Source organism: Rhipicephalus microplus, chromosome 3, assembly GCF_043290135.1.
Source record: "Rhipicephalus microplus isolate Deutch F79 chromosome 3, USDA_Rmic, whole genome shotgun sequence".
Classification (NCBI taxonomy): Eukaryota; Metazoa; Arthropoda; class Arachnida; order Ixodida; family Ixodidae; genus Rhipicephalus; species Rhipicephalus microplus.
This window is the reverse complement of record NC_134702.1, coordinates 28,493,245-28,519,588: the sequence shown is the minus strand read 5'-3', so window position 1 is coordinate 28,519,588 and position 26,344 is coordinate 28,493,245. Positions and strand designations below refer to the sequence as shown.

The 26,344-nt window shown below is 45.6% G+C and overlaps 1 protein-coding gene across 1 annotated transcript in view; it reads right to left on the bottom strand.

The window, feature by feature from the left end:
* The window catches only part of LOC142803653 (calmodulin-binding transcription activator 2-like), a 573,461-nt gene that overhangs the window by 415,576 nt on the left and 131,541 nt on the right, over window positions 1–26,344 (bottom strand). The window contains exon 2 of the mRNA XM_075889143.1: window positions 11,410–11,649. Coding sequence (XP_075745258.1) covers window positions 11,410–11,649 — 240 coding nt within the window. The remainder of the gene's footprint in view (window positions 1–11,409; window positions 11,650–26,344) is intronic.

Sequence of the window (26,344 nt, the reverse complement as noted above, 5' to 3'; positions counted from 1 at the left end):
CACCCACCCACCCACCCACCCGTCCGTCCGTCTATCTATCTATCTATCTATCTATCTATCTATCTATCTATCTATCTATCTATCTATCTATCTATCTATCTATCTATCTATCTATCTATCTATCTATCTATCTATCTATCTATCTATCTATCTAATCTCTGACAGAGAGCGAACTAATGTGCCCGAACGAAATGACCCACCACGCAGTCGGCTTCAATCAAGACCGGAGAACGGAAGGCGTATGGTTACCAGCCTGTGGCAAGTGCGCAACTACAGAGCCGAGGGTTACTTAGTTGCCTCATGGCGATCCCGAATTGCCTCTACCGCCGTCAAGTCTCGTCTGCACTACATCCATTCCCTGGTCGTGTTTGCCCAATAACTCACTTCCATTAGACACAGAGGGCGCAACAGTCGCGTTTGACAGCCCGTCAGGCCCCTGTTTGTACGACAGTGTCTGCAATTCAGCGAAATTCGACAGATGCCCTTCTTTCTACTCCCCTCAGGCCACGATACGCAAAGAAATACATAAATTAACAAAATAAAGAAAAGAAACGGAAGGGAAGGTGAAGGACTACAAAGTGTAGTATATATCCCAACAAAAGGCAATCGAACGGAAGATATGGCGACATGCCTCAGTAGATTGGTATTAGCAGGAGACGATCCGCTCGCTACTGTGCCTGTACATTGTCCTATATATAACCTAATCAGCGTCTTAATACTCGTACACGGGAGAAACAAACAAACAAAGAAACAAACAAAGTGAAAACCTAGAGTGAGCAGCCGGTATTTTTATTTATTTATTTATTTATTTATTTACAGGTTCTGCAGGCCTATACTTAGGCCCAAGCAGGAGGGGCAAAAACAACAAAAAAAAAGTACAATGTCACAGCACTTAATTAGACAACTTATAGTGCACTTGCACAACAGAGTTACGGCACATAAACAGTGATCAGAACACTCATGCGCAGCAGAAGTCAACTAACTACATTACTCGGGCACTGCGAATACACACCATATGGATACATCATTCAGAACTAAACAAAAAAAGTTTCAAGCTGTTTTCAATATCTTCGGACTGAAAAGCACTTATTGGTAAAGAGTTCCAGTCAGCAATAGTCCTAGGGAAAAAACTATTTTTAAAAGCAGTGGTACGGGCAAAAACTGGCGCCAATGAATATTTATGCTTATGTCTTGTTTTTCTAGAAGATAGAGGTTTCACACAGTTGGGCAGACTTGTTGTAACTTTACCGGAAAGAATTTTGTGTAGGAACGTTAACCGATTAATTTTCCTGCGAATTTCCAGTGTTTGGATATCATTTAGTTGCATAAGTTGTGTTGGCGAATCATATCTTTTATATTTACTAAATATAAATCTGACAGCCTTCCGTTGAACTTTTTCAATCAAGGCAATATCTTTTTTACATTGAGGGTCCCAAACAACCGAGGCATATTCAAGTTTTGATCGGATGCAGGTGTTATATGCCAATAATCTAGTCTCCTTCGTTGAGGATTTAAGTTTCCTCTTAAGAAACCACAGTTTCCTAAGTGCAGCCGTGCATATGCTTGTAATGTGGTCTGACCACGTAAGTGACTTTGTCAAAGTGACTCCTAGATATTTGTATTTTTCTACGTCTTTGAGTGGGTTATTGCGGAGAAAATAAGTATAAAGGCTGGGAGTTCGTTTTCTTGTTATTCTCAAGAGAACTGTTTTGTCACTATTAAGTTCCATGCCCCAGTTTTGACACCACTCATCTATACTTGTAAGAGACTGTTGAAGTAATATGTGGTCATTTACACAACATATTTCTTTAAAAACAACACAATCATCCGCGAATAATCTGACGGATATGTCCTTATGTACGACATCAACTAAATCATTAATAAAAATTAAGAATAACAAGGGGCCTAACACACTACCTTGTGGCACACCAGAAGAAACATTTAGCGAAGAAGAAAAACAACCCCTGACCTCAACAAATTGAGTTCTGTTATTTAAGTACATATGAATCCATTTAACGATACCCGAAGGTAGCCCAATATTTTCGAGTTTAAACAAAAGTTTTCCATGAGGCACCTTATCAAACGCTTTGCTAAAATCTAAAAAGAACACATCAGTCTGCCCAGATATATCTAGAACCCGTGCGAATTCATGCACTGTAGACACAAGCTGTGTTACCGTAGACATATTTTTTCGGAAACCATGTTGATTAGGCGACAAAATATTATTTTCTGATAAAAATGTGTTAATGTAATTTGCAACAACATGCTCTAACATTTTACAGCAGCTACTAGTGATAGAAACAGGACGGTAGTTTGTCAAGGAATAGCGGTTACCCTTTTTAAAGATCGGCACAACACGAGCTTTACGCCAATCGTCTGGTATCTGACCATATTTGAATGATACATTGAAAAGGGCAGTAAGGAAGTCAGTGATTTGTTCAGCATAGCGTCGTAGGAATGAATTACCAATGCCGTCAGGGCCTGACGATTTCTTAGGATTAACCTTAAGTAACATTTGTAAAACACCTTCACGAGTTATCAGAACATCATCCGTGATTATGGGCATCGGGTCTCGCAGTTCATAATACTGTGGTTCGGAAAAGACGCTCTGAAAGTATTTATTAAAATGATCAGCAATTAGTGCCGGATCTGTTATCGTGACCTCATCAACTTGTATTTCAGAAACGCCTTCTTTAGTTTGCTTAATATAGCGCCAAAATTTATCAGGATCTGTCCTGATGAATTCAGGTAGTGTGTCGTTAAAAAATTGATGCCTAGCCTTGCTAACACTCTCTAATAATTTTTCTTTAAGATCGGAAAAATGTTGCGTACTAGTCTTGTGTTTTTTTCGTAACCTTTTTATCTTTCTCTTGATCTGTATAATCTCACGGTTTATCCATGGGTTATGTGAACGCCTGCGTATTCTCCTAAGCGGTACAAAGTTCTTTGTACAGAAGTCCACAATACCACGGAAGCGTTGCCAGGCTCTATCAACATCACTAACAGATGTGGGGAGATGTGTTTCTAAATAATCAATTACTGCAACATCATCCGCTCGATTGAAATCTCTTACAACACTTTCCACTGGCGTTTTCACTGATTTACAACGTGCATGCCTGTCCCAAACAAATGATATTAATCTATGGTCAGAAATACCGGTTTCAACTGTGATAGTCGCTTCGGTAAAGAGTTCCGTTGTAAATAACAGATCAAGTATCGAACTCCCCCTTGTGGGGTGTCCTACCATTTGCTCAAGGCCTAGAGAAAACATTATGTCTAAGAGTGTGTCAGCCGAAGAAGAAGTACCATAATTTATATCATCCCAATTAATGGCTGGCAGATTGAAGTCACCCGTTAAAATAAGATTTTTGCTTCGTAGACGTAGTAGTTCATCGTACAAACCGCTCATAAAAGAATCATCAGCATTAGGACATCGATAAACCGCACAGAGAAAAAATGACATATCAGCAAATGAAAGTTTTAAAAGCAGACTCTCTCTCACTGGAAAACGCTCAGCAATAGTTACATCAATGCCATACTTGATAATGACAGCCACTCCACCGCCCCGATGACCACGATCACATCGAAAAAGTTGGTAGTTCGGCGGAACTATCTCGCTATCGCCAATGGCTTCATGTAACCAAGACTCTGTTATCACACAGACATGAGGATCGTGCGTGAGCAAAATATTTTCCAACTTTTCAATTTTATTTGTTATACTCCGTGCATTGAAGCAAAGCAAACGAAGTTGGTGCTCCCCTAATTGCTAGCTGGGATTCCCTACGGCACTCTCATGTGACACTTTCCTACGCGCATTAAGCGAGTCATCCCAACAGAAAAAGGTGTGATCAATACGAAGCTTATCGTGAACAAGAGCAACCTTGCTACCGCTTTCTCTGTCTGCTTTTGCAGTTGCCCATAGCAGTTTTCTTTTGCGGAGTGTGTCAGAACAGTAGTCGTTTTGAAGATAAATTTTGGTTCCCTTCAGCTTATGTGCTTGACGCAACACAGCTTGCTTTTCCATATAATCTTGGAAAAAAAGTATAACAGGACGTCTGCTTGATACCGGCTTGCCTAATCTATGAATCCGCGCAATTGTCGTGCATTTCACCCCTAATCGATCATGAAATATGCCCTTCACTACCTTTTCACGTAGCTCTGCTTCAGATTCACTCCCAGCAGCGCTGATACCAAATACAAGAAGATTATTCCGGCGACTGCGATTCTCAAGGTCAACCAGCTTGGACTGATGAATATCAATTAACTGCTGAATGGAATCTACAGACTCCTGTATCAATTCGCTCACGCCCTTCTGAGTTTGTAATTGCTTAACATTTGCTTCTAAGTTATTCAGACGCACTCCAAAGGTGCTTATTAATGATTCTGTTGAGTCTAAACGTGCTCTAAGGCTTACAAGTTCTGCTCGGATATCAGATTGTCCCTTCAAGAGCTCGTGAAACATTTCATCAACAGTTGGCCCAGGGTTTTGCTCGACATCTCCACACAGCAATAACTTGCAAACAAAATAACATTCATATGCAATAATAAAACATGTCTGTGGGCACGGCACAATAAGAAGTACAATTTCGTCTCCAGACCTATGATTTGAAAGAGAAAAACTAACCTGTACAACGAAAAAGAAGCGTTTCGTTAGCGGCATCTTTCCAGCCGCTTCGCCGTGCCCACTGAAGGTCCAACTGTGTGGCCTGTCTTTAAAAGGGCGATCCAACGATGACGTCACGGGCATGCAATGTTCCAGAGGGGGCGTATCCAGTATGTCCAAATTCGATGAAGGCACTGGACAGTAGTTAGCAGAGACAGATGTAATCGCCGCAACTTCATTCCCGGTAGTGCAAGGTTCCGATGGCCCGGCGAGCATGAAAAACACGGCCTGTACAACGAAAAAGAAGCGTTTCGTTAGCGGCATCTTTCCAGCCGCTTCGCCGTGCCCACTGAAGGTCCAACTGTGTGGCCTGTCTTTAAAAGGGCGATCCAACGATGACGTCACGGGCATGCAATGTTCCAGAGGGGGCGTATCCAGTATGTCCAAATTCGATGAAGGCACTGGACAGTAGTTAGCAGAGACAGATGTAATCGCCGCAACTTCATTCCCGGTAGTGCAAGGTTCCGATGGCCCGGCGAGCATGAAAAACACGGCCTGTACAACGAAAAAGAAGCGTTTCGTTAGCGGCATCTTTCCAGCCGCTTCGCCGTGCCCACTGAAGGTCCAACTGTGTGGCCTGTCTTTAAAAGGGCGATCCAACGATGACGTCACGGGCATGCAATGTTCCAGAGGGGGCGTATCCAGTATGTCCAAATTCGATGAAGGCACTGGACAGTAGTTAGCAGAGACAGATGTAATCGCCGCAACTTCATTCCCGGTAGTGCAAGGTTCCGATGGCCCGGCGAGCATGAAAAACACGGCCTGTACAACGAAAAAGAAGCGTTTCGTTAGCGGCATCTTTCCAGCCGCTTCGCCGTGCCCACTCCACGACGTGCCAGTATAGTAAAAAGAAGCATACAAGGGCAGCTTTAAGACTCCCCTCAACAAGAAAGTGCGTTAAAAGTTCAAGCCGAAGAAAGACAAAACTTCTTTTCGATGCGTATAGAACTCTAGTGCAGTTGGCCCCTTTTCAAAACATGTTATTGCTCCCAATTCCCGCTTGACATGCTTGTCCAATAGAAACAGCACGCAAGTATAAGAATCGACCAACGCAACATCGGCACCAATTCGTATATTGATAGACCCGAGGGTCTTTGATCGCGTGCAGTAAAAACAACAACAAAAATCGATCGAGTGAAAGCTAACTTACGCCATAGCCCACCAAGTCAATACACTTTATAAACCTTATGCAAAGTCATTCCAGTCGCCGTTTCGTGAATGGGAAATGAGGGACATTATGTATGTATATATACTATATGCGACAATATGTCGACAGCAAGAGAGCTAGATTTATGAGCACAAAGAACCTTCAGTGCGAGTCAATCGCCACAGTGAGGCAGCCTGGCGGCTTGATCATGAACGTCGCCCCACAAAAGCCGCCGCTTCAAGTGAAAACGTGCACATGAGAAAGAAAGAAAGAAAGAAAGAAAGAAAGAAAGAAAGAAAAGAAGAAAGAATGAAAGAAAGAAAGAAAGAAAGAAAGAAAGAAATTGATTGATTGATTGATTGATTGATATGTGGGGTTTAACGTACCAAAAAAAACCACTATATGATTATGAGAGACGCCGTAGTGGAGGGCTCCGGAAATTTTGACCACCTGGGGTTCTTTAACGTGCACCCAAATCTGAGCACACGGGCCTACAACATTTCCGCCTCCATCGGAAATGCAGCCGCCGCAGCCGGGATTCGAACCCGCGACCTGCGGGTCAGCAGCCGAGTACCTTAGCCACTAGACCACCACGGCGGGGCAAGAAAGAAAGAAAGAAAGAAAGAAAGAACACTTTATGTAGATTAAACGCATTCGGTCATACCTCGAAAGTTGATTGATTGATATGATTGATTGATATGCGGGGTTTAACGTTCCAAAACCACCATATCATTATGAGAGAAGCCGTATTGAAGGGCTCCGGAAATTTCGACCACCTGGAGTTCTTTAACGTGCACCCAAATCTGAGCACACGGGCCTGCAATATTTCCGCCTCCATCGGAAACGCAGCCGCCGCAGCCGGGATTAGATCCCGCGTAGAAGCCGAGTACTTTAGCCACTAGACCACCGCGGCGGGGCTACCTCGAAAGTCGGACGCTGGTGACGAAAAAAAAAAGTACTAAAGCAAATTCTCACGTCGTACCAGATCTGACTCAAGGCGACGCTGACTACATATGAAGTTGACCAAAGCATGAAAACTGAAGAAGAAAAGAAATAAAAGCGAAACGAACCCATTTCGAAACGCTCAGCCATGGCAACAAGGTCTCTTTTTCCATCTCCCTTTCAGTGTCAGTTGCTTTCATGATATCCGAATACTAAACGATACACGTGGGATATACATAGGCAAAACGTCAAAGGAAGCTTCGGGAGTGTGAAAGCCGTGCTCTCATGGAAGCATGAACTGCAGCCTCCTTGCTTTGAAGTTGTGGCCCGTGCAGCCAAAGGCAGTTTCTGTTGTTTCGACGGGAGAACCGCGCACCACGAGGCTCAAGAAAAAAACGATATGAGAGAATCGGGTTCGAAATTTACTGCCGTTTAATGGAGAACACTTTAGAAGAACGAAAATGATAGGCAATATATAAGTTTAAAAAAATTATATACGGCCAGAGTTTGGTGCATATTCGTATGGCTTCGCTAATATTCAGGCCAGCGTCCCACACCGTTGCCACCGACAACATCCGGGAAACAGCACATCCATCCCGAACTCGCCCCGTGGTTAATTGTTCACTCAGCAGATGGCGCGCTACAGCTATTCGGCGTAAGGTCCCTAGATAAAAGAAGTTTCTAGGGAACTTATCCAACGCAAGCCCGTCGCACCATTTGGCTACTGGTAACGAAAACGCGCTGATTTTGAGAGAGGATGCATCGAGAGGATGCTGGTTCGATGCTGCGCAACAGAATCTTTCCTTCTCGTTTTTTTTTTTTTTAGGGGTGAAGCTCGTTGAAGCGGAATCCGTTCGTCTCTCGTCGTAGTATGCAACATGTCTTACGCTTTGACCTGCAACGTGGTGTCGGTGGGAGACTTCACCTATGCGTTGTTGAACAATAAACAATTCGCAGCGTGCGCGTTAACTAAAAGCCGAATTCTCCTGTCTCTCATTCCCCATTAGCAGCCATTGGCATATACATTGAGCACTATCTGACACGAAAGGGTTGCTACGTTATACTCGCTGGGCGTAACCTCCTTGGCTTTAGATAGGTTTAGCTCCTTGGCTTTAGATAGGTTTAGCGAGCATCGGGCCGCAGCGTACAGTGACTAGTATATACCATGGACTCGAGGTGGTCAAAGGTGGGAAGTAGATACGAAGCACAAGCCGTAAGAAAGTAAAAGCCGAATTTTCCTGTCTCTCATTTCCCATTAGCAGCCATTGGCATGTACATTGAGCGCTATCTGACAGGAAATGGTTGCTACGTTATACTCGCTGGGCGTAACCTCCTTGGTTTTAGAAAGGTTAAGCGAGCGTTGGGCAGCAGTGCCATGAATACAGTGACTAGTATATACCATGGACTCGAGGTGGTTAAAGGTTGGAAGTATAGACACGAAGCGCAAGCCATCAGAAAGTGTGCGTGTGCCACCTCTCGTTTAGTCCTTGGAATGTCCCCTGGATGTTGGTGCTTCTATATGCGGAATATATGATAAAAAGATGCTAGATGGTGGTACTTGGAGTGTTGACTAGATGGGCGAACGGACACACAGACAGATGCATGGACAGACGCACGGATGGCTGCACGGACGGATGGACGAATGGACGGACGCAGGGGCGGATGCATGAACAAACGCAAGGATGGACGTGCGGACGCACGCACAGACGGGCGGATGGACGCACGGACGGTCACACAGACAGACACATGGACGGACGGAAGCAAGAACGAATGAACGAACGGATGCTTCGCCCCACTCTCCATCATTCACCCCGCGGATACGCTGCTATTTTTTCTTAGGATCTCTTAAAATATATTTTACAACGCCACATCCGTGACGGAAATACGTCAGCGGAGCCGTAGTGGACCCCGGGGTGAAACACTCAAGTATTCTTAATTTACTCAAGTATTCTTAATTTACATCAATGATTTACCCGATAACATTTCATCTAACATCCGCCTCTTTGCCGACGACTGTGTAATCTACCGACCTATTACTAACGTTTCAGATACAATTACTCTCCAGCAGGACCTACTAAAGCTGGACGAGTGGTGTCGCAAATGGCTCATGGTATTAAATACTAATAAAACTGCACTTATTTCATTTCACAGACGCCAAAACTTACCCACCACTAACTATAATATTAATGGCTCCATAGTTTCTTCCCTAAGTTCCATTAAATATCTCGGTGTTAACATTTCACAGAATCTAAACTGGTCTTTTCACGTAAGTAAAATAGTTAACAATGCTAACAGAGCTCTCGGTTACCTTCGTCGTAACTTGCATCTTGCCCCTCCATCAGTCAAATTACTAGCCTACAAAACACTAATTCGCCCAAAACTAGAGTACGCATCCGCCATTTGGGACCCATTCCAAATTAACCTAAGTAAGTCCATCGAACTAATTCAAAACCGAGCAGTTAGATTCATCTACTCAGATTACTCGTATCATACCAGTGTTACCACCCTTAAAAGAATAGCAGATCTACCTAACCTTGACCTACGCCGTAAGGTTTCCAGACTATCCTTGTATCACAAAATGTATCATACGTTTCATTACAACTGTCCCATTCAATCAGCTCATCGTACTTCAGCCCGCACAAGCCACCACAAGGCCGTGTACCCACCTCCTGCATGTACCACAGCCCACCATCACTCCTTCTTCGCTAAAGCAGCCAGGGACTGGAACGATCTTCCCCCAAGTGTCATCCATCATAGCAACACGGATAGATTTAAAAATGCCATAGAATCATTGTTTTATTAACTCTATATTGTTTGCCCACACCCTCATGTAAAGCCCCCTGTTGGGTGGCCTTTGAGGTATATTAAATAAATAAATAAATAAATATTAAAAAAAGACACTCGCTTGAGACCGTCAGCGTGCGTATTGGCAGATTGTGTGGGCATCGGTTTTCTTTTCTTCGACTTTATCAATGTCATGGGAGCAGTAGAAACTCACCAGATCTCACCTACAAAGAAAACGACCACTCTGCGCGAATGATGGGCACAATAAAAAAAGTAGAAGCTACGCTGACTTTTTTTTTTTTTTGCAGCGTGCACGTCACCCGTATAGTCGACTGCGGCGACGGTTGCCTCAAGAACAGGCGCCTCCGTTGTGCACCCGATCGCATAGTAAACATCCGTCTCCTGTTCCCGCGCGAAACAAACACTGCAGTGCGCAGCTGGAGAGACGCTGACGGATCCTGGTGTGGCGCAACGTATGGGAGACAAAAAAGGCGCGGCATTGTTGCCACGCGTCCAGGCTTCGCTTCTGTAAAAACGCTCTGCGGTGCCGGGGTACAGGGATGATTGCTCGGTCAGGCCGCACTCTTGTTACCCCTATCGGCGAGAAAGCGATGCCGGAAAACTAGAAGGTGAAAAGCAATACCGGCACGACGACGACAAGCAACCTATTTCTGCGGCGTGCTTCACCCTGAGAGCGCGCCTAAATGCGCGCCCCACTTAAGTTCCTTAAGCCGTGAGTCTGGAGATGGGTCCGTAAAGTTCGATGGGGGTCTGGAAAGTTTGACGAACTTACCAACCAGAGAATTCTGAAGATATTTTACACGCGTAAAAATCTGAAAAAAAAAAAGAATCCGTTTATTAGCTCCACCAAGTTCCCACCCCGACTCGGGTATCGCCTTGAACGCCTCAAGACCTGGAAGGACTGAGAGACCCTACTGCGTTCAGAGGACCCGGTAGGGAGGATCCTGCCGACCGGGCTGCCAGCGTCATAGAGCACCATCAAATGAACGCTTGAGCACGGCGGTATCGTGCGGGGGCCCTGGAGCCTGCGTGCTCCAAACTCCTATCTTGGAGTAAAGTTTCTCTCCTCCTCTTCCTCTTCTTACAGTAGTAGGTGCAAGGTTGTCCCTAATGGACTCCCTGGCATCTGAAACTATTTATGAACTCTCAGTAAAGTTCTTGACTGACTCACTGTCAGCGCACAGAAAGCGGCGAGATGCTCCCAAATCGATGAAGATCAATCTAACCACACTCGATTTTTTTCTTCAGTTAAGGCACCTTTGAAGCAACACTGACGAGAAAAACGATTTTTCGCACACGAATAAAGTTCACAATCTCGAAAACACCACTCGTACCGCGAGACAATTTTTAAGCGGAAAATGCGCGAACAAAAACGCGAGTGGCGACGCCACCATGACATTCAGGCACCAAACACCGTGACATCATATAGATTTTTGACGGCGTCCAGTGAATCCTACGTAACTTCTAATTGATAAGAATGAGGTACGTTATCATACTTAGATACCGTGTGAAGTTTCAGAAGGTTTAATCGAGCCAATGTCGCGAAAATACGAGAAATACATTTTGAAATTCGCGATGTTACGCACGGAGACTTCAACGCGAAATTTAAAAATAAAAAAACTTCAGCCTTGATTTCTCCTCTAATAATGAACTAATGAAAGTGAAACTTATAGCATTACAGTTCTCACAGAGTACAGTTTATCAATCGAAACCAAGTCACTGTGCCACTTTGGGGTCCCTTTGTTTTATCAGGATATGCTATGTATAGTAAGACCTTCAACTCTTGACATCCCCTTTAGAAGCCCTGGTGCAACACCCTGTTGCACCAGGGTATACGGGCCAAGCTGCTGACCTTTGTTGTTGCCGATGGCGTGGTGCGCGCCGACCGCCCTGGCGACCACGGTGGCCGCGGAAGACATCGGCTCGGCCTTGACGATGGTCGGCGCGGGGCAGAAGAAGGCCCTGGTGGCCGCCATCGCTCCCGACGCCTTGACCAGCACGGGCTTGCTGACGCCGCACACGGTGGTCGCCGCCACAACGCCACCGTTGCCGCAGGTCGCCGACGCTACCGTCGCCGTTGGCAGGGTCCGGCCTGCGCACAGAGACGAAGAGGTGATGCAGGGCAACTTCGACCAACTGAAGTCACAGCGTTCTATAATTGGTCCTCAAGTTAAATAACATTAGTAGTTACCAGATCGTTCTTCTAGCACGTAAGCCGATAGGATAGGTAAAGAAGGCGCGCTTGAAAGTCAGGTGCAGCTTACAAGGTGTGGTGGTCTGGTTATTACGGTGCTCACAACGGTCAGGGCAATGAAAGCAAGAGACGAAAGAAAGTACACGTCACAGGCGCTCGACGGCTGACCCAAAGGTAGCCGGATCGAATACCGGAAGCGGCGGCCGCATTTCGGTAAAGGATGTATAGAGGCCCGAGTACTTGGGTCAAGGTGTACGTTTAAGAACAAACACCAGATGGTCGAAATTTCCGGAGCCCTCCCCTACGGCGTCTTTCATAGTCATATCGTGGTATTATTATTATTATTGAGTTGTTGTTGTTGTTGTTGTTGTTGTTGCAACTTCAAAACTATGTTGCATTTCCCGTCAACAGCGGACGCAAACGAGCATCCACCAATGGGCTTGCACTCTGGAGCGACGTCATAAGCTTAACGGCCGGTGACCCCGCCTTCGCAGAACTTTGCCGAGTAGATGAGCTGAACTATTAGATTGGTGCGGAGGCGACCGGCTTCCACGCATCAGGTAAATGCTCTACATTTGAAGCACATATGTAAATGTGCAGAGGTAAATAAATCCTCAATCCAGGTTATTAGCCACGTCAAAGCTCACAGTCGTCCCTATTACGATTGTTCGCACTTCCCAAAACAGATCGACTTCTCAAAACGATCATTTCTCGAAATACAAATCAATAAAGCTGCAAATGACGTGCGTTGCGGACTCTAAGCATATCCGGAAAGGTAAACGTCCTGAAAGGAAAGCTATGCTTTGAACAGAAAACATAGAACGCTAGAGGCGAATGTTTATTATCTCTGTGTAACCAACAGCTGAAAACTATGCAAAACTAGGTTCGCTCAAGTAAAAGCGGTGATTCACTTCCATGCGTGGATCACGAAGGCAAAACGCTGGAGCCAAGCCGCCAGAAATTTCCGCGGACCGCCGTACGAGTGATCGAAGAATTAATATCGATTCGCACCTTCTAAAAATGCTCAGTGACCCCATGGCCTTTCAAAATCGGGCTAAGCGGAAATGGCCAAGCAGCGCTCGAATCAATCATTCGCTTCTATCAACGGTAACCAGCTGATTGCATTAGCGATATCCGTAACAGATAGTGCGCACCACTCTCGTGTCCTCGATGTGCCATTAACCACTGGTCTACTAAACACTTTGCACAGATTTATTATAGGCTATAAGATAACGCTTCGTTAAGCGACTGCTGATATAGCAAACCGTTTTGCGTGCCTTTCGTAAGTGTTCCATTGAAACTCCTTCGCGAATAAAATCACGATATTAACTTGAACATTTCCTCGTCATTTAGCGACTTGAGGTACATTTAAAAGCCTTGAAAGTTTCCCACCCTCCTTACATTTGAAATAAAGCCCTTCATCATTTTCATTATTGCTACCAGCCATAATACCGCCAAGCCTGGATAGCGATTTCCGAGTATGAGTTAGGTAGCAGCACTAGCGCGGAAGGCACACGCATTGCATATTCCAGCTTAGAACGGTTCCTAGAGAGGCAAATAGTATATATCCAGACGCCATGACTGGCCTCCGAAAGAAAATGTCATCAATTGACAGTTTGATCGATTTAGTAACAACCATTGAACATCAGAAACAGACCCACCGATTGACGGCTGCAATCTTCCTTGATATCAAAGGTGCATTCAATAATGTTCTGCATGACGCCATTCTAAATGCTCTTGAAGAGAATGGTATTGGCAGCCGCGTGCATCCACAGTGAGCCAGCTATCTTCAAAAAGGAATTATGTTCATGTCTACTGCCGACGGCGACATAGATAAGCATCCCGTCTATCGTGGCCTGCCTCAGGGTGGAGTTCTGAGCCCAACATTATTTATATCGTACTTGTTGGTCTCGTTAAAAAGCTAGGAGGCAAAATCTCGGTCTCTACGTACGCAGATGACATTTGCATTCGGACCACGAGTGCAACACATTTGCAAGTATACAGATGAAGCTACCACGCGCGGTATATTTAGAACGTCCGCATATGCCACAATACCTGCGGACTGCAACTGTCACCTACGGAAGGTGCAACCCTGGCAATCACGAGGCAAGTCCATGGCTTGCTACCCCGTAGTGATCCATGGGAAAGTAATACCTCGGTAACTCACCCCACGTTCCTCGGAGTTATCATCGAGAGAGAGAGAGAATAAAATCAGGGAAAGGCAAGGAGGTTAACCAGAAATCGGAGCATTCCGTGATTTGTCTTGGTCGAAGCACAACTCGGCGCTAAGTGAAAAAAATGGGCCCGTATCTGAATGTTAATCTGCAAATGTCGTCGAAAGACGATAGTCTTGCGTGTGGAGAGAGTGAACAAAACATTTATTTCATGTTATGCGCAAGAAATTGGTGAATCGCATTCTGGAGGCGCTCCGTTAGAGTGCCTCGAGCGTGCAGCGGAGGCGAACGAGCACATCAAATCAAGTCACACGTGAGACATGAGCGTCATCTGGCAGTTTTCGTGGAAAACGAAGCGCGCGGCTCCGAGACGGGTGTGCGCGCCCGTCTCTAAGGTGATAAGGTGTAGAACGCAAAACGACGGGTAGGTGCCACCACCGTCTCGTCTTAGCAAAGCGTTGGAAACACTCGCCTTTTCGTGCAAGCGTTGTATGGTCAGCGAAGCGTGATAAATGCCACGGTCTTTAGAATTACTTATGTATTCCATTTCTAGTGAAAGACGCACATACAGAGTATATACGTGTTGTTATGGTACCTCATATATGCGCAATAATTGTTTTTTTAATTGGCAATCGCACAAGTATGAACGCTGAAGCTTGAGCAACATTGGTGAGCACTGTGGATGGCGTCGGCCGTTTAAGGTGTCGGCTGGTGCTGTTCAGAGTACCCGTTACCGTTAAGGGTGAACAAACAGACAAACGTACAGACAGACAGACAGACAGACAGACAGACAGACAGACAGACAGACAGACAGACAGACAGACAGACAGACAGACCAAATTCTTTGCGTCGAAGGTCCCCAAGAAAGACTATCGTATTTTTAAAAAAACCTAGATAGCTTTGTCCAGGTCATTCGCCATATGCCTGGACAATCATGGGGACCATCAAAATCATCTTTACTACAGCTAAACCAGGCACTTTTTGTTGGATACCTTCACTACAGTGCTCCTGTTCTCTCCCGTGTTTGCACATCTGCTGTACGTACACTCAAGGTAGCCAATGTATAGACTTTGTGCGTGTCCTACCCCGAACGGTACAGTGTGTGCAGTGACTCATTGTGCCATACCACAATCACACCTTAACACGCCCTCCCCTTTTATCTTTCTTTTTATTTTCCTCTTACCCCCGTCAGGAGTACCAGAATAGAAGCCCACTTCTCAGGACGATCACTCCTTCTTTATCTTATCTCTCCTCATTATTCTTCTTCCCAAGATTATTAAGATAGCTTCTGAAAAATTCTCGATGAATTTCTTTGACGATATTCGTGCAATTCTGCTGTACTCCCGCTAAACCAACCAACAAGTATTGAGTGACTAATTAATGCATCGCGATGGGCAGCAATCAAGAAAGGAAATCAAAATTGCACGGCTCGCTGTATAGTTGCACTAGACTGGAACCACCGGCGAAGCTAGCGTTCCGCATATCTAAGTATGCCAAGTTTTTGCTAGCGGCATTAAGCGTTGCTATAGACTTGGCTACACATGCAACCTGACTACCTGTTACATAATGTTGAGCCTGTATTCACATGACTATAGCTGTTGCGTGTCTTTTGACGGAAACGTGTGACTTGACGCGTTATTAGGCGATAGTGCGTGATTTTAGTCACGTGACTAAATGTTATGTCATTTTTGTCACGCAAGTAGTTACGTTATGTTACGTCGTACCGTTCCCGTAGCTGCGTGATGTTACACGTTTTTTTTTTTTTTTGGTCGCGTGAGTGGTGTTCGGCGATTTCGCCTCGTGTGAGAAATTCTTACGAGCTGTTACGCGATTTTAGTCCCGTGACTGTAGTTGTTATGCGACGTTACGCGAGTTTTAGTTACGTATCAGACTGGACCATTATAGTTTATGTATTGTCCACCGTACAAATTGGCACACGCGTTGTGGGAACGAAGCATGCAGAAGAGGACAAAGCAAGTGCGAACCGGTTGGTGATGATGATATTTCACGTGCGCACTCTACGGCGCAACAAACAACTCACAGAGCTCCCCTCTTGAAACTCGATAGGACATGCGCGCCGAGAATAGGGCCCATTTATTACCCCACAAACAAAGACGGAAACGAAACAATAAAAGGTACGTAGCAGGTTCGTCGAAGGCGACGACCACTTCCCCATCTCCGTCTGATCTCGCGCAGTAGTTAGTATATAAGCTGGTTACCAAGGACGGGCGATCCTCTTTTTTAGCGAGACGCGCCAGCGTAAAACGAGACAAGCTCTCCGCGCATGCGCCGTCGTAACCGCCGTATACTGTCGGGCGTTCCGGGTCAAAGGTCTAAGCGAAAATTAACGAGCGACGCCCGCACACTGCCATCCATCGTTCAGCGCGCGTGGGCCCCGGGCTGCCGCGGTACGAGACTCGATTTCCCGGAGAGGCAGTATAGCTTGCGTCTGGCCGCATTGTCTCTTCATCCAACCACGCTTGGCTGCTCCGTGTACGGAACAGCCTCTCCCTCACCCCTTTTCCCTCCAACCTATGTCTTCCACTCTTAATGGAAGGGAACGTGGTGAGGGGGGGGGGTCATCTTTGTTTTCTCGAAGGGTATCTCTTGGTGGCACCGAAATGTGTACTTACAACAACACCGCCACTTCCCCAACAAGAGGGGCAAACGAAAACAGAAACTTGGTTTCTTGAAGGATGGGCGGTTGGCTTTCAGTTTACTAGCACGCAAGAGAAAAAAACTGGATACTACAGTTCGTACTAGAACGACCGAAATCGACCATGCCAAACTCGAATTGGGGAAAATATAGAGCGAACTGAAAACGCCATGGATGAACGAGGTTACTGTGAATAAACAAAAACAAAAAATAATAAAAGGGTGAAACGCGGCGACGTCACACGTTTTAGAGAGAAATTGGGAGAAACAACATTCAGACACAGTACTTGGCGTAGAAGTTGAGAAGAAAAATACGGAGCACAATACAAAAAAAAAGGCAGTCTCCGCGTAAAAACAACAGACACTTATTGGCATTCGTATTATGAAAGTGCGCGAAGCGATCGGATCGTAATTGTGTGGCAGACATCGGCTCTGGCAAAATTGTATGCTGTCTCGTGAAAAAAAAAAACGGAGCGATAAAATGAAAGAACAAGAAACAAATGGAAATGATAAAAGAAAAAAAAAACGAATGCCAAGAAGACGCAATGGCGAGGCTCCACGAGACGAAACAAGAAAACTGGCCGCGAGATACAAAGTGACGTTACTGTTAAAAATCGAAACACAGAAACAAAGCAAGTATATGAGCCGCAGACAACGCGGTCACTAGAAAAATAAATAAAAGAAGCAACAACATGACACCCCAATGCTCGAGCAATAAACGATAACGCCGTCTCGAGGAGATAGCCAGGAAGCAATAAGCAGAGAAGCACGAACACTAAAGCACTTAAGCGAGAAATAAAGAGAAAAAAAGGCCAGATAGAAATGCAGAAACGGTCTGATGCACCACTCTTTCCAAACGTCCTCCTTTTTCTGCGTGTGGTTGTGGTGGGAGGCGGGGAAGGTGGGGGCTAGACTACAATGATGTTGGTCGTTTTTATCGACTTTTCCTACTTGGAGCAGCCAAGCGCGTATGAGCCCCCCCCCCCCCCCCCCCTATACATGAACGCTGCAAAACGGTCACGCTTGCAAGTAAACACTATCTGGAAACCACCGGTTCCATCGCCAGCGCCCGCAGCGACCTCATGCGGAAAGCGTTGTACACGAGGGTAGTGGGATTGCTGGACAGCGAGTAGCGTATTCGACGGTCGAATTCTCATCACTGCTGCCGCTCAAACAGCTTTTATTGTCGTTATCTGTCTAAAGCGGATTTCGTTATCTTTGCCTTTTCCAACGTTAGAGTGTGTTTTGGACATCGGTGGTGTACAAATTTCAAAGCGCGCGCGAGAAAAATCGATCGCCGTTCGAAGGACCCCGTAACACCCGCTCTCGTAGAGAACTCGTTCCTGCCTGCCATATATACGGTGTCCTTTTTTTTCGTCTCCCAGTCAGTATTATAGCGTACGGTTACTGTGTGGCAAGCTCGAAGCGCCACGATGTGACATTCGAGAATTTTCGCGACTAATTACGATATACGCAACTAACGTGATACGCCAGCTAGTTATTACTCTGGCTACATTTAAATGAGGTACTGCTTACGCAAATATACGGAATATGCGATATCGCCTTTGTGGCTCAAAAGCTCGTCCAATGCGAATTTTGAAGAAGCACTAATTGCTAACAGCACAGTAAGTTTTTCGTTTTGTTCATCATCATCATCATCATCATCATCATCATCATCATCATCAGCCTGACTACGTCCACTGCAGGACAAAGGCCTCTCCCATGTTCCGCCAGTTAACCCGGTCCTGTGCTTGCTGCTGCCAATTTATACCCGCAAACTTCTTAATCTCATCTGCCCACCTAACCTTCTGTCTCCCCCTAACCCGCTTCCCTTCTCTGGGAATCCAGTCAGTTACCCTTAATGACCAGCGGTTATCCTGTCTACGCGCTACATGCCCTGCCCATGTCCATTTCTTCTTCTTGATTTCAGCTATGATATCCTTAACCCCCGTTTGTTCCCTAATCCACTCTGCTCTCTTCTTGTCTCTTAAGGTTACACCGACCATTTTTTTTTTCCATTGCTCGTTGCGTCGTCCTCAATTTAAGCTGAACCCTCTTTGTAAGTCTCAAGGTTTCTGCTCCGTAGCTAAGTACCGGCAAGATACAGCTGTTATATACCTTCCTCTTGAGGGATAGTGGCAATCTACCTGTCATAATTTGAGAGTGCTTCCCGAATGTGCTCCACCCCATTCTTATTCTTCGAGTTACTTCAATCTCGTGGTTCGGTTCTGCGGTTATTACCTGCCCTAAGTAGACATAGTCTTTTACAACTTCAAGTGCACTATTACCTATCTCGAAGCGCTGCTCCTTGCCGAGGTTGTTGTACATTACTTTCGTTTTCTGCAGATTAATTTTAAGACCCACCTTTCTGCTCTCCTTGTCTAACTCCGTAATCATGAGTTGCAATTCGTCCCCCGAGTTACTCAGCAATGCAATGTCATCGGCGAAGCGCAGGTTATTAAGGTATTCTCCATTGACTCTTATCCCTAACTGTTCCCATTCTAGGCTTCTGAAAACCTCCTGTAAGCACGCGGTAAATAGCATTGGGGAAATTGTGTCCCCCTGCCTTACACCCTTCTTGATTGGTATTCTGTTGCTTTCTTTATGAAGCACTATGGTAGCAGTTGATCCCCGGTAGATTTCTTCCAGAATGTTTATATATACTTCATCTACGCCCTGATTCCGCAGTGTTTGCATGACGGCTGATATTTCTACTGAATCAAACGCCTTCTCGTAATCTATGAAGGCTATGTATAGTGGTTGGTTATACTCTGAGCATTTCTCTTTGTTCATATGAAGCTACAAAACATAACCGGTGAGCCTGATTGGTCTGGTTGGTGTTGCATGGCACATATTAGATATCCGTGGTCAACTATTGGCACCGACGCGGTGGTCTAGTGGCCAAGGTACTACTCGGCTGCTGACCCGCAGGTCGTGGGCTCGAACCCCGACTGCGGCGGCTGCATTTCCGATGGAGGCGGAAATGTTGTAGGCCCGTGTGCTCAGATTTGGGTGCACGTTGAAGAACCCCAGGTGGTCGAAATCTCTGGAGCCCTCGACGACGGCGTCTCTCATAATCATATGGTGGTTTTGGGACGTTAAACCCCACATATCAATCAAATCAATCAATTGGGGTCAACTAATGTGGTAATGTTTTATGCATGGCCTTTATCACGTGTGTGTGTGTGTGTGCAGTTCTGCTTATGTTTCATGGTTCTGCGCAGATACTTGTTTACTATATATTGTGGTTGTTTTCGGAATGAACCTTGTCATTTCAACGCCGTCTATGTGCCCTCTTCTTGTCCCATCTTTCGAGCTGTCTTATTCTTCGTCTATCACACGAAACAATCTTATCAAGCAGCAGATAAACGAGAATATCAGGAGCAAGCAGCGCCAACGGAAAACCATGCGATATAGGTAACAAGAATAGCAAATAGAACATGCTCCTGCACCTTCACAGAAACGTACGTACTTACACTCGGCAACAGCGAAATCCGTGCGCGATTATACGAATGCAGCAGCAGAACTGACATCACTGATTGGAGTCAAGTTTTCTTCGATCAAAGTTCGATTATCCGTCGACAAACTCGCCCTCTATATCATGAACGAGGTGCACTGTCACTGTGAAGCTTCAGATATACGTGCACCCGGCTTCCCTTTAGGCGTTTTGTTTGATGTCAATAAATCTGCTAACTTGCCTGCCTTTGTTTGTTTTTTTTTTTGTCCTTCGCCTCCTCCGGTCATCTAGTCTCAGGAGAGTGTTTTTGCTTCTAACGTTTCTTTGACCTACAGGTCCAGTCCAATCTTATCGCCGAAGTTTGGACCTTCGCGGACCGCGCGCAGCACTGTCGCAGCGTATAAGCTGGAGGAGAAGGAAAGCCCGTTGTGAACTATCTTAGCGCGACTACTGAAAATACAGTCCCAAGGTGCCCACTACGCCATAAATCGTCCTTTTGCAAATGAGCACAGTGGCCGTTACCTCATAATTCATCATACTGCGGAGTAGCGAGTTACCCACTAACGCGTCGATGATGATGATGATAATTTGTGGGGTGTAACGTCCCAAAAGCACGATATGATTATGAGAGACGCCGTCGTGGAGGGCTCCGGAGATTTCGACCACCTGGGGGTCTTTAACGTGCACCCAAATCTGAGCACACGGGCGTACATTTCCGCCTCCATCGGAAATGCAGCCGCCGCAGCCGGGATTCGATCCCGCGACCTGCGGGTGAGCAGCCGAGTACCTTGGCCACTGGACCACCGTGGCGGGGCCACTGACACGTCTGTAAGGCGTTATACGCACACGCGTATCTGCAAGTTTTGCCGATGCTGCTGGACTGCATGGTCAACCTTGCCACCTTTCCTTCTCTGCCATTCCATCTATCTTTCTTGTTGATACTGTGGCTGAATGTTGATGAAGAATTATGGCCGAGGCGCACGTAAGGGACGGGATGCTTTAAACTATCCACGCGTTAAGCTATTCGCACTGTGTGAATCCTCGTGTTACATATTTTACTGTTCTGCCACGCGGTATTACATCCTTTGACGTGATTTCTCTACGACATGACGCCTGTGTAGAATCATTAAAAAAAAGCTCAAACACCGGCGCACGCACGTGTGTCTGTTACTGTCAGCTCACAAAAGTGGTCGCCATGAAACACGCTGAGTGAGAGCTTAAATAACTAAAAACGAGAGCCAAGAACCAAGGAGAGTGCGAAGTGACAATTCAGAGCTTTCTTGCTCTAACTCATCAAAATTATTTGCGAAAATATAATATCGTTATTTCTCCCATTAATACAAATCATTGATGCCACGCTGTTATGACATTGAAAGACGGGACACTGCCAGAGCTATGAGTTCAGAACTTGACCATTTGGGAGGGGGGGGGGCAAATTTATTTTTCCAAAGCACATTAGAACCACCAGAACGAAAACAATTTCGGCGAGCATGACTATGGGTCGTCATATATAAACTGGCGGGCCTATAGTCCGTTCGCCATTTGTAGACGCAACAACTTACGTTCCAGAACACTTGACGATGGCGCACTCTCTCTGCTATGTCATAGAGGTCGTCAATACCGCAAAGCTAGGTAAATCTCATTCCTTGACTGTCATTTAAACTAAGGGTGGAATACAACAACAATAACAATGCATGGGAATAGTCGGCCTAAACGACGATATGATTACGAGACACGCAATGAAGGAGGGCTACGGACAGTTTGAACCATGTGGTGCTTTTTTTTTTTAATTACGCACTGGCATGACAAGGGTCTGTAGCACTTGAGCTTCGATCAAATTGCGACAGTATAATCGAACCCGCGACTTTCAGGCCAGCAGTTAAGCACTGCAACTGCTGCACCACCGAGGCGAACACAGGATGGATGCAGGGTGGTAAAGCAGTGCAGGACCATGCAGCGAGTGGAGCACTTTCAGCTGAATAGTGGCGTCGTTATGGCGTCAACTAACACCGTTTGTTTCCTTTAGGACAAACGAGGAATCAACAAACAACAAACGAAAGTAGTAAAGCGTTGGCGACTGTTCTAGCAATTATTTCAGGGCCAACAAGGAGAAAGAACAAGCTCGCATACTACCAACAGTCGCAGTCGCTTTCACGTAGCTGTTGCCATGGACGGAAATATCCGATCGTCTCACCGTGGGTGCGGCAAACAGCTATCGGCGCTGACACAGTGAGCACTTGCGATCAGTGCAAAGTTTCGCACGGCATACTTGTTCAGGGAGGAGGGGAGGGGAATCAAGATAGTTACGATGGCCACTAAACAAAATGACAGAAAAAAACGAGTTCCCCCCCCCCTACCCCGTCGTTTTCAAAAGGAACACTAAGCCCAAGATCCCCCCCAAAAAACAGCGCCATGCGAAACGAAAAAAAAAACACTTCAAGGACGCCGAGTATATATAACAAAAGACGCACGTGTCTTAGCGCTTCATGACGCAGAAGCGCAAATGGTTGTCTTTTCAACCATCGATCCTGCAAAGTGCGTCTCAGCCCGATGCGCAAGGCAAGACCCCGACGACTTCGAAGGAAAGAAAGAGACAAAGAGTGGAGAGGAAAAAAGAAAAGAACAAGAAAAACTTTTTGACTACGGAGTTGCTGGAGCGTTAAGACACCACGCGGTCGCAGTAGAATCGCTCGCCTTTGTTCCCCTACCCGCTCGAAAGACAAAAAAAAGAAAAACGAAAATGTGTTTTTTTGAAAGGCCTTCGCAACAAAACGCGAAGAAGGCGAACAGAGGCGGTAGGCGCGCTCTGGGGCACCGAGCCAGGCCCATCGATCTTAAGAGCGCGCTAAATCTAAATTCGATCGCGCCCAGACACACACAGAAACACGCACTCCCTTCCCCTCGAAAGAGAGAGGGAGAGAAAAAGAAGCAAACAGGCCTACAGGAGCGCAGTTCTCCTGCTCCTTTTTCTCGGCTACGTAAACCAACAAGACCTCCGACCATAGGAAAATGCGATTTACAAGAATGAGCCAAGGAATACGAAATTAGGTAGACTACGGGTGTATACTTCTTTTTTTACGGGTATAGATAAAATAAAGAAGGCATGGGGTATGTGTTGCGGGAGAAATCAGAAGCGGCAAATAAATAATTCAGTGCCTTATAGACACCAGGAAAGGAACGGGCCGTGAGACAAATCACGAAAGTTCGCTTCCACAGGAAGAAAGAGGGAGACGCATTGGTGTGAATTGTGAGCTTCTCCATGGCTTCTATATAGTAAATACGGTAAGATAAGTATTAATACAGTTTCCAGTGGTGCGGACGCCGTAAATAATAAAAGGTACAAACTAACGGTGACCATCAATGTTGCCAGATCATGAGATGAAGAGACAGGAAGGAAATGAAAGACACTGAGGTCAACAAGAGGACGTCTCCAGTTGGCTACACCGTTCTTGGCAATAAAAAAGGCTATTCTCGGAGTAAGGAAAAGGAGGATAAAGGAAAAACAGGGAAGTTAACCAGGACGTCTCCAGTTCGCTACACTTTGCTTAGGAAGGCAATAGAGACTGCAGATCCAGGAGGGTAATGATGATAACAGATAGGCAGGGAGGTTAACCAGGACGTCTCCAATGGGCTACACTGTCCTTGGGAAGAAAAAGGGAACTCCAGATCAAGGAGGATAATGAGAATAACGGAAAAACCAGGACGTTTCCAGTTGGCTACACTGTCCTTGGGAAGGAAAATGAGCCTCCATGAGTAAGGAAAAGGAGGATACAGGAAAGACAGGAAAGTTAACCAGGACGTCTCTAGCTGGCTACACTGTGCTTAGGAAGGCAATATAGATTCCAGAGCAAGGAAAATAATAAGGATAAAGGAAAAGCAGGGAGGTTAACCAGGACATCTCTAGTTGGCTACACTGTCCTTTGGAAGGAAAAGGGGACTCCATGACCAAGGAAAAGGAGGATAAGCGAAAGAAAGGGAGGTTAAGCATGACGTTTCCAGTTGGCTACACTATGCTTAGGGAGGCAATTATATTAAACTGGCAAATTCCAAACCTCTTAAATACCGACAAAGATGCAATGTCCATTATTACTACAGATCAGACGCTGGCAGCATTCCGCAAACAATCCAAGAAATATTTCCTCGACTGTGATGCACATGAACATTCATAAATACATATTCTTTAATTTTTACTAATTTTGAGCTTCATGTAGTTGACCATTATATATCTCTTTATTCCTTCTTTATAGTTGGTGCACTGCAATGCTTTTATTGTCAATATGTCTGTATGTCTGTTTTCCTACCGTTCCTTTGTATTATTTGTGTATATGATGTATCTCATACTAAGTTATAGCCGCATTTCTTCTTTTTTTATTATTCAATTTCACCACTGTAATTTCTACTGCTTATGTATGCGTGCTAGTACTTTTGTTAATTATTCACCACACGCAAGTGATTATTCTGTGAAGTGACTGCGTGTATGGTGCTGGAGGCCTAGTCAGGTGACGTTTTTTCTAACGTCACCTTTTGCCATCAGCACCATGACAATCTTGTATTGTTTCACAAATGTAGAAAAACAAAAAACAAAAATAGTGACTCCAGATCAAGGAAGATATTGAGGATAACGGAAAGTCAGGGGGGTAATTAGGACGTCTCCCGTTGGCTACACTGTCATTGACAAGTAAAAGGGGGCTCCAAGAGCAAGGAGGAGATAGAGAATAAAAGGAATAAAGGGAGGTTAACCAGGAGCATATAGTTTCCTAAACTGAACTAGAGAAGACTCTGGCACTGCGATCATTCAGCGATTATGGGAATGATGGGTAGTACACACATTTGCCTAGTCTTCGAACTTGCGGGTGGCGAATCGTACTTGCGGCTTCGTTTATTTCTGGTAGCGGTTTTGTTTTGAAGGAAAGAACGAACCCTTTTGTACTTTGTGACCTGATTCGAAATGGTAAGCCTAAAAAAATAAGGCAGTCAAGCATGAACGCTGAACATTTGCCAATTTTTTTTTTTGTGAAAGAACAGTTCCAAGCCACACGAACATACACGGAGCCAGAAGCAGGGCAGAAGTACAAAAATTGGACAAATGTGTGTACTGCTTATCATTCCTATGCTCGCTGAAGCGCCGTGCGTTGCTGCTCTCATTGGCACTAGCGCCAGAGTTCCCTCTAGTGTATATTAGGAAACTCTGTGACCAGGATGTCTCCAATTGGCTACACTGTGCTAAGAAACGCAATAGGGACTTCAGGAGCAAGGGGGGAAAAAGAAAATAAAGGAAAGGGAGTGGGGGTAACAAGGGTCGAGCCTGGTAGGGTATTTTGCACTGGGGAGGGGAACAAAAGTCAGAGAGAAGGAAAGAAACGTGGCTGTAACAGCATTTGAATAAAAGAGCTGAGCTATTTGGTAAGTATTCATTCTAAAAGGTAGGCCGTGCTAACACGGACACACGAAGTAAGTCAAGACGGCAGAACGCAGCGGCGCTATCGTCGCCTTTCAGGTGATATTCCAATATCTGTTCGACGATGACAGCGTTTCCATTTAGTGACTTAAAGCAGTACGAAGGCGGAGTCCCTCGTCTGCGACAACGACGATTTCACCCCAGTAGACAGAAGGCTCTTAAAGAATAAAAAATGTAGCAGACTGTTCAAAATAAGGAGACACGGAACGACCCATCTGTGTTGCACCATCAATGTTCAGTACAGATTTTAGTACAGTCAAGGAGTCAAGGGGCACCTCATTTTCACACAAGACTACAGGCACCTATCAACTCACGCTTACATAAACGCGTTAGCTCACATCACGAAAGAAACAGCGAGGAAGGCGGTATTAAACCTGCTACGCTCAAGCACATGCTCCGGTATTGCGAGCCACATATACACTAAAGACATCAAGCCGGTTGAGGTAGGCCGGTGTCTTGCACAGCTCAAAACTCGCCGACCAGATCTGGGCCATCCAGTATCTCGCGAAGTCAAGCCCTAGACGTCCAGACGTGGAATACAAGAGCGCAGGCGATCAAACTGCAGGACGCTCAACAAATGCTTTTACAGACTGTCCAATACACGGCGTTTTCAAAGACCCCCCCCCCCCCCCTCCCGCGACAGCGATAAAATGAGTAATGCGATAAGTCTACCTGTGCGCATGGCTTTCGAGGTCCTAAAACTCGGTATGCGCCAGGTGAAATTTATTCGTTCGGAGCACCTCCATATTCGCGCCGCATTTCTTCATTCTTCTACGTATGTGCAGAATCCCGTTGCGATCCACTCGTTCTGTCAGAGTGCAGCATATGTCGCAACATGCACGCAGTATA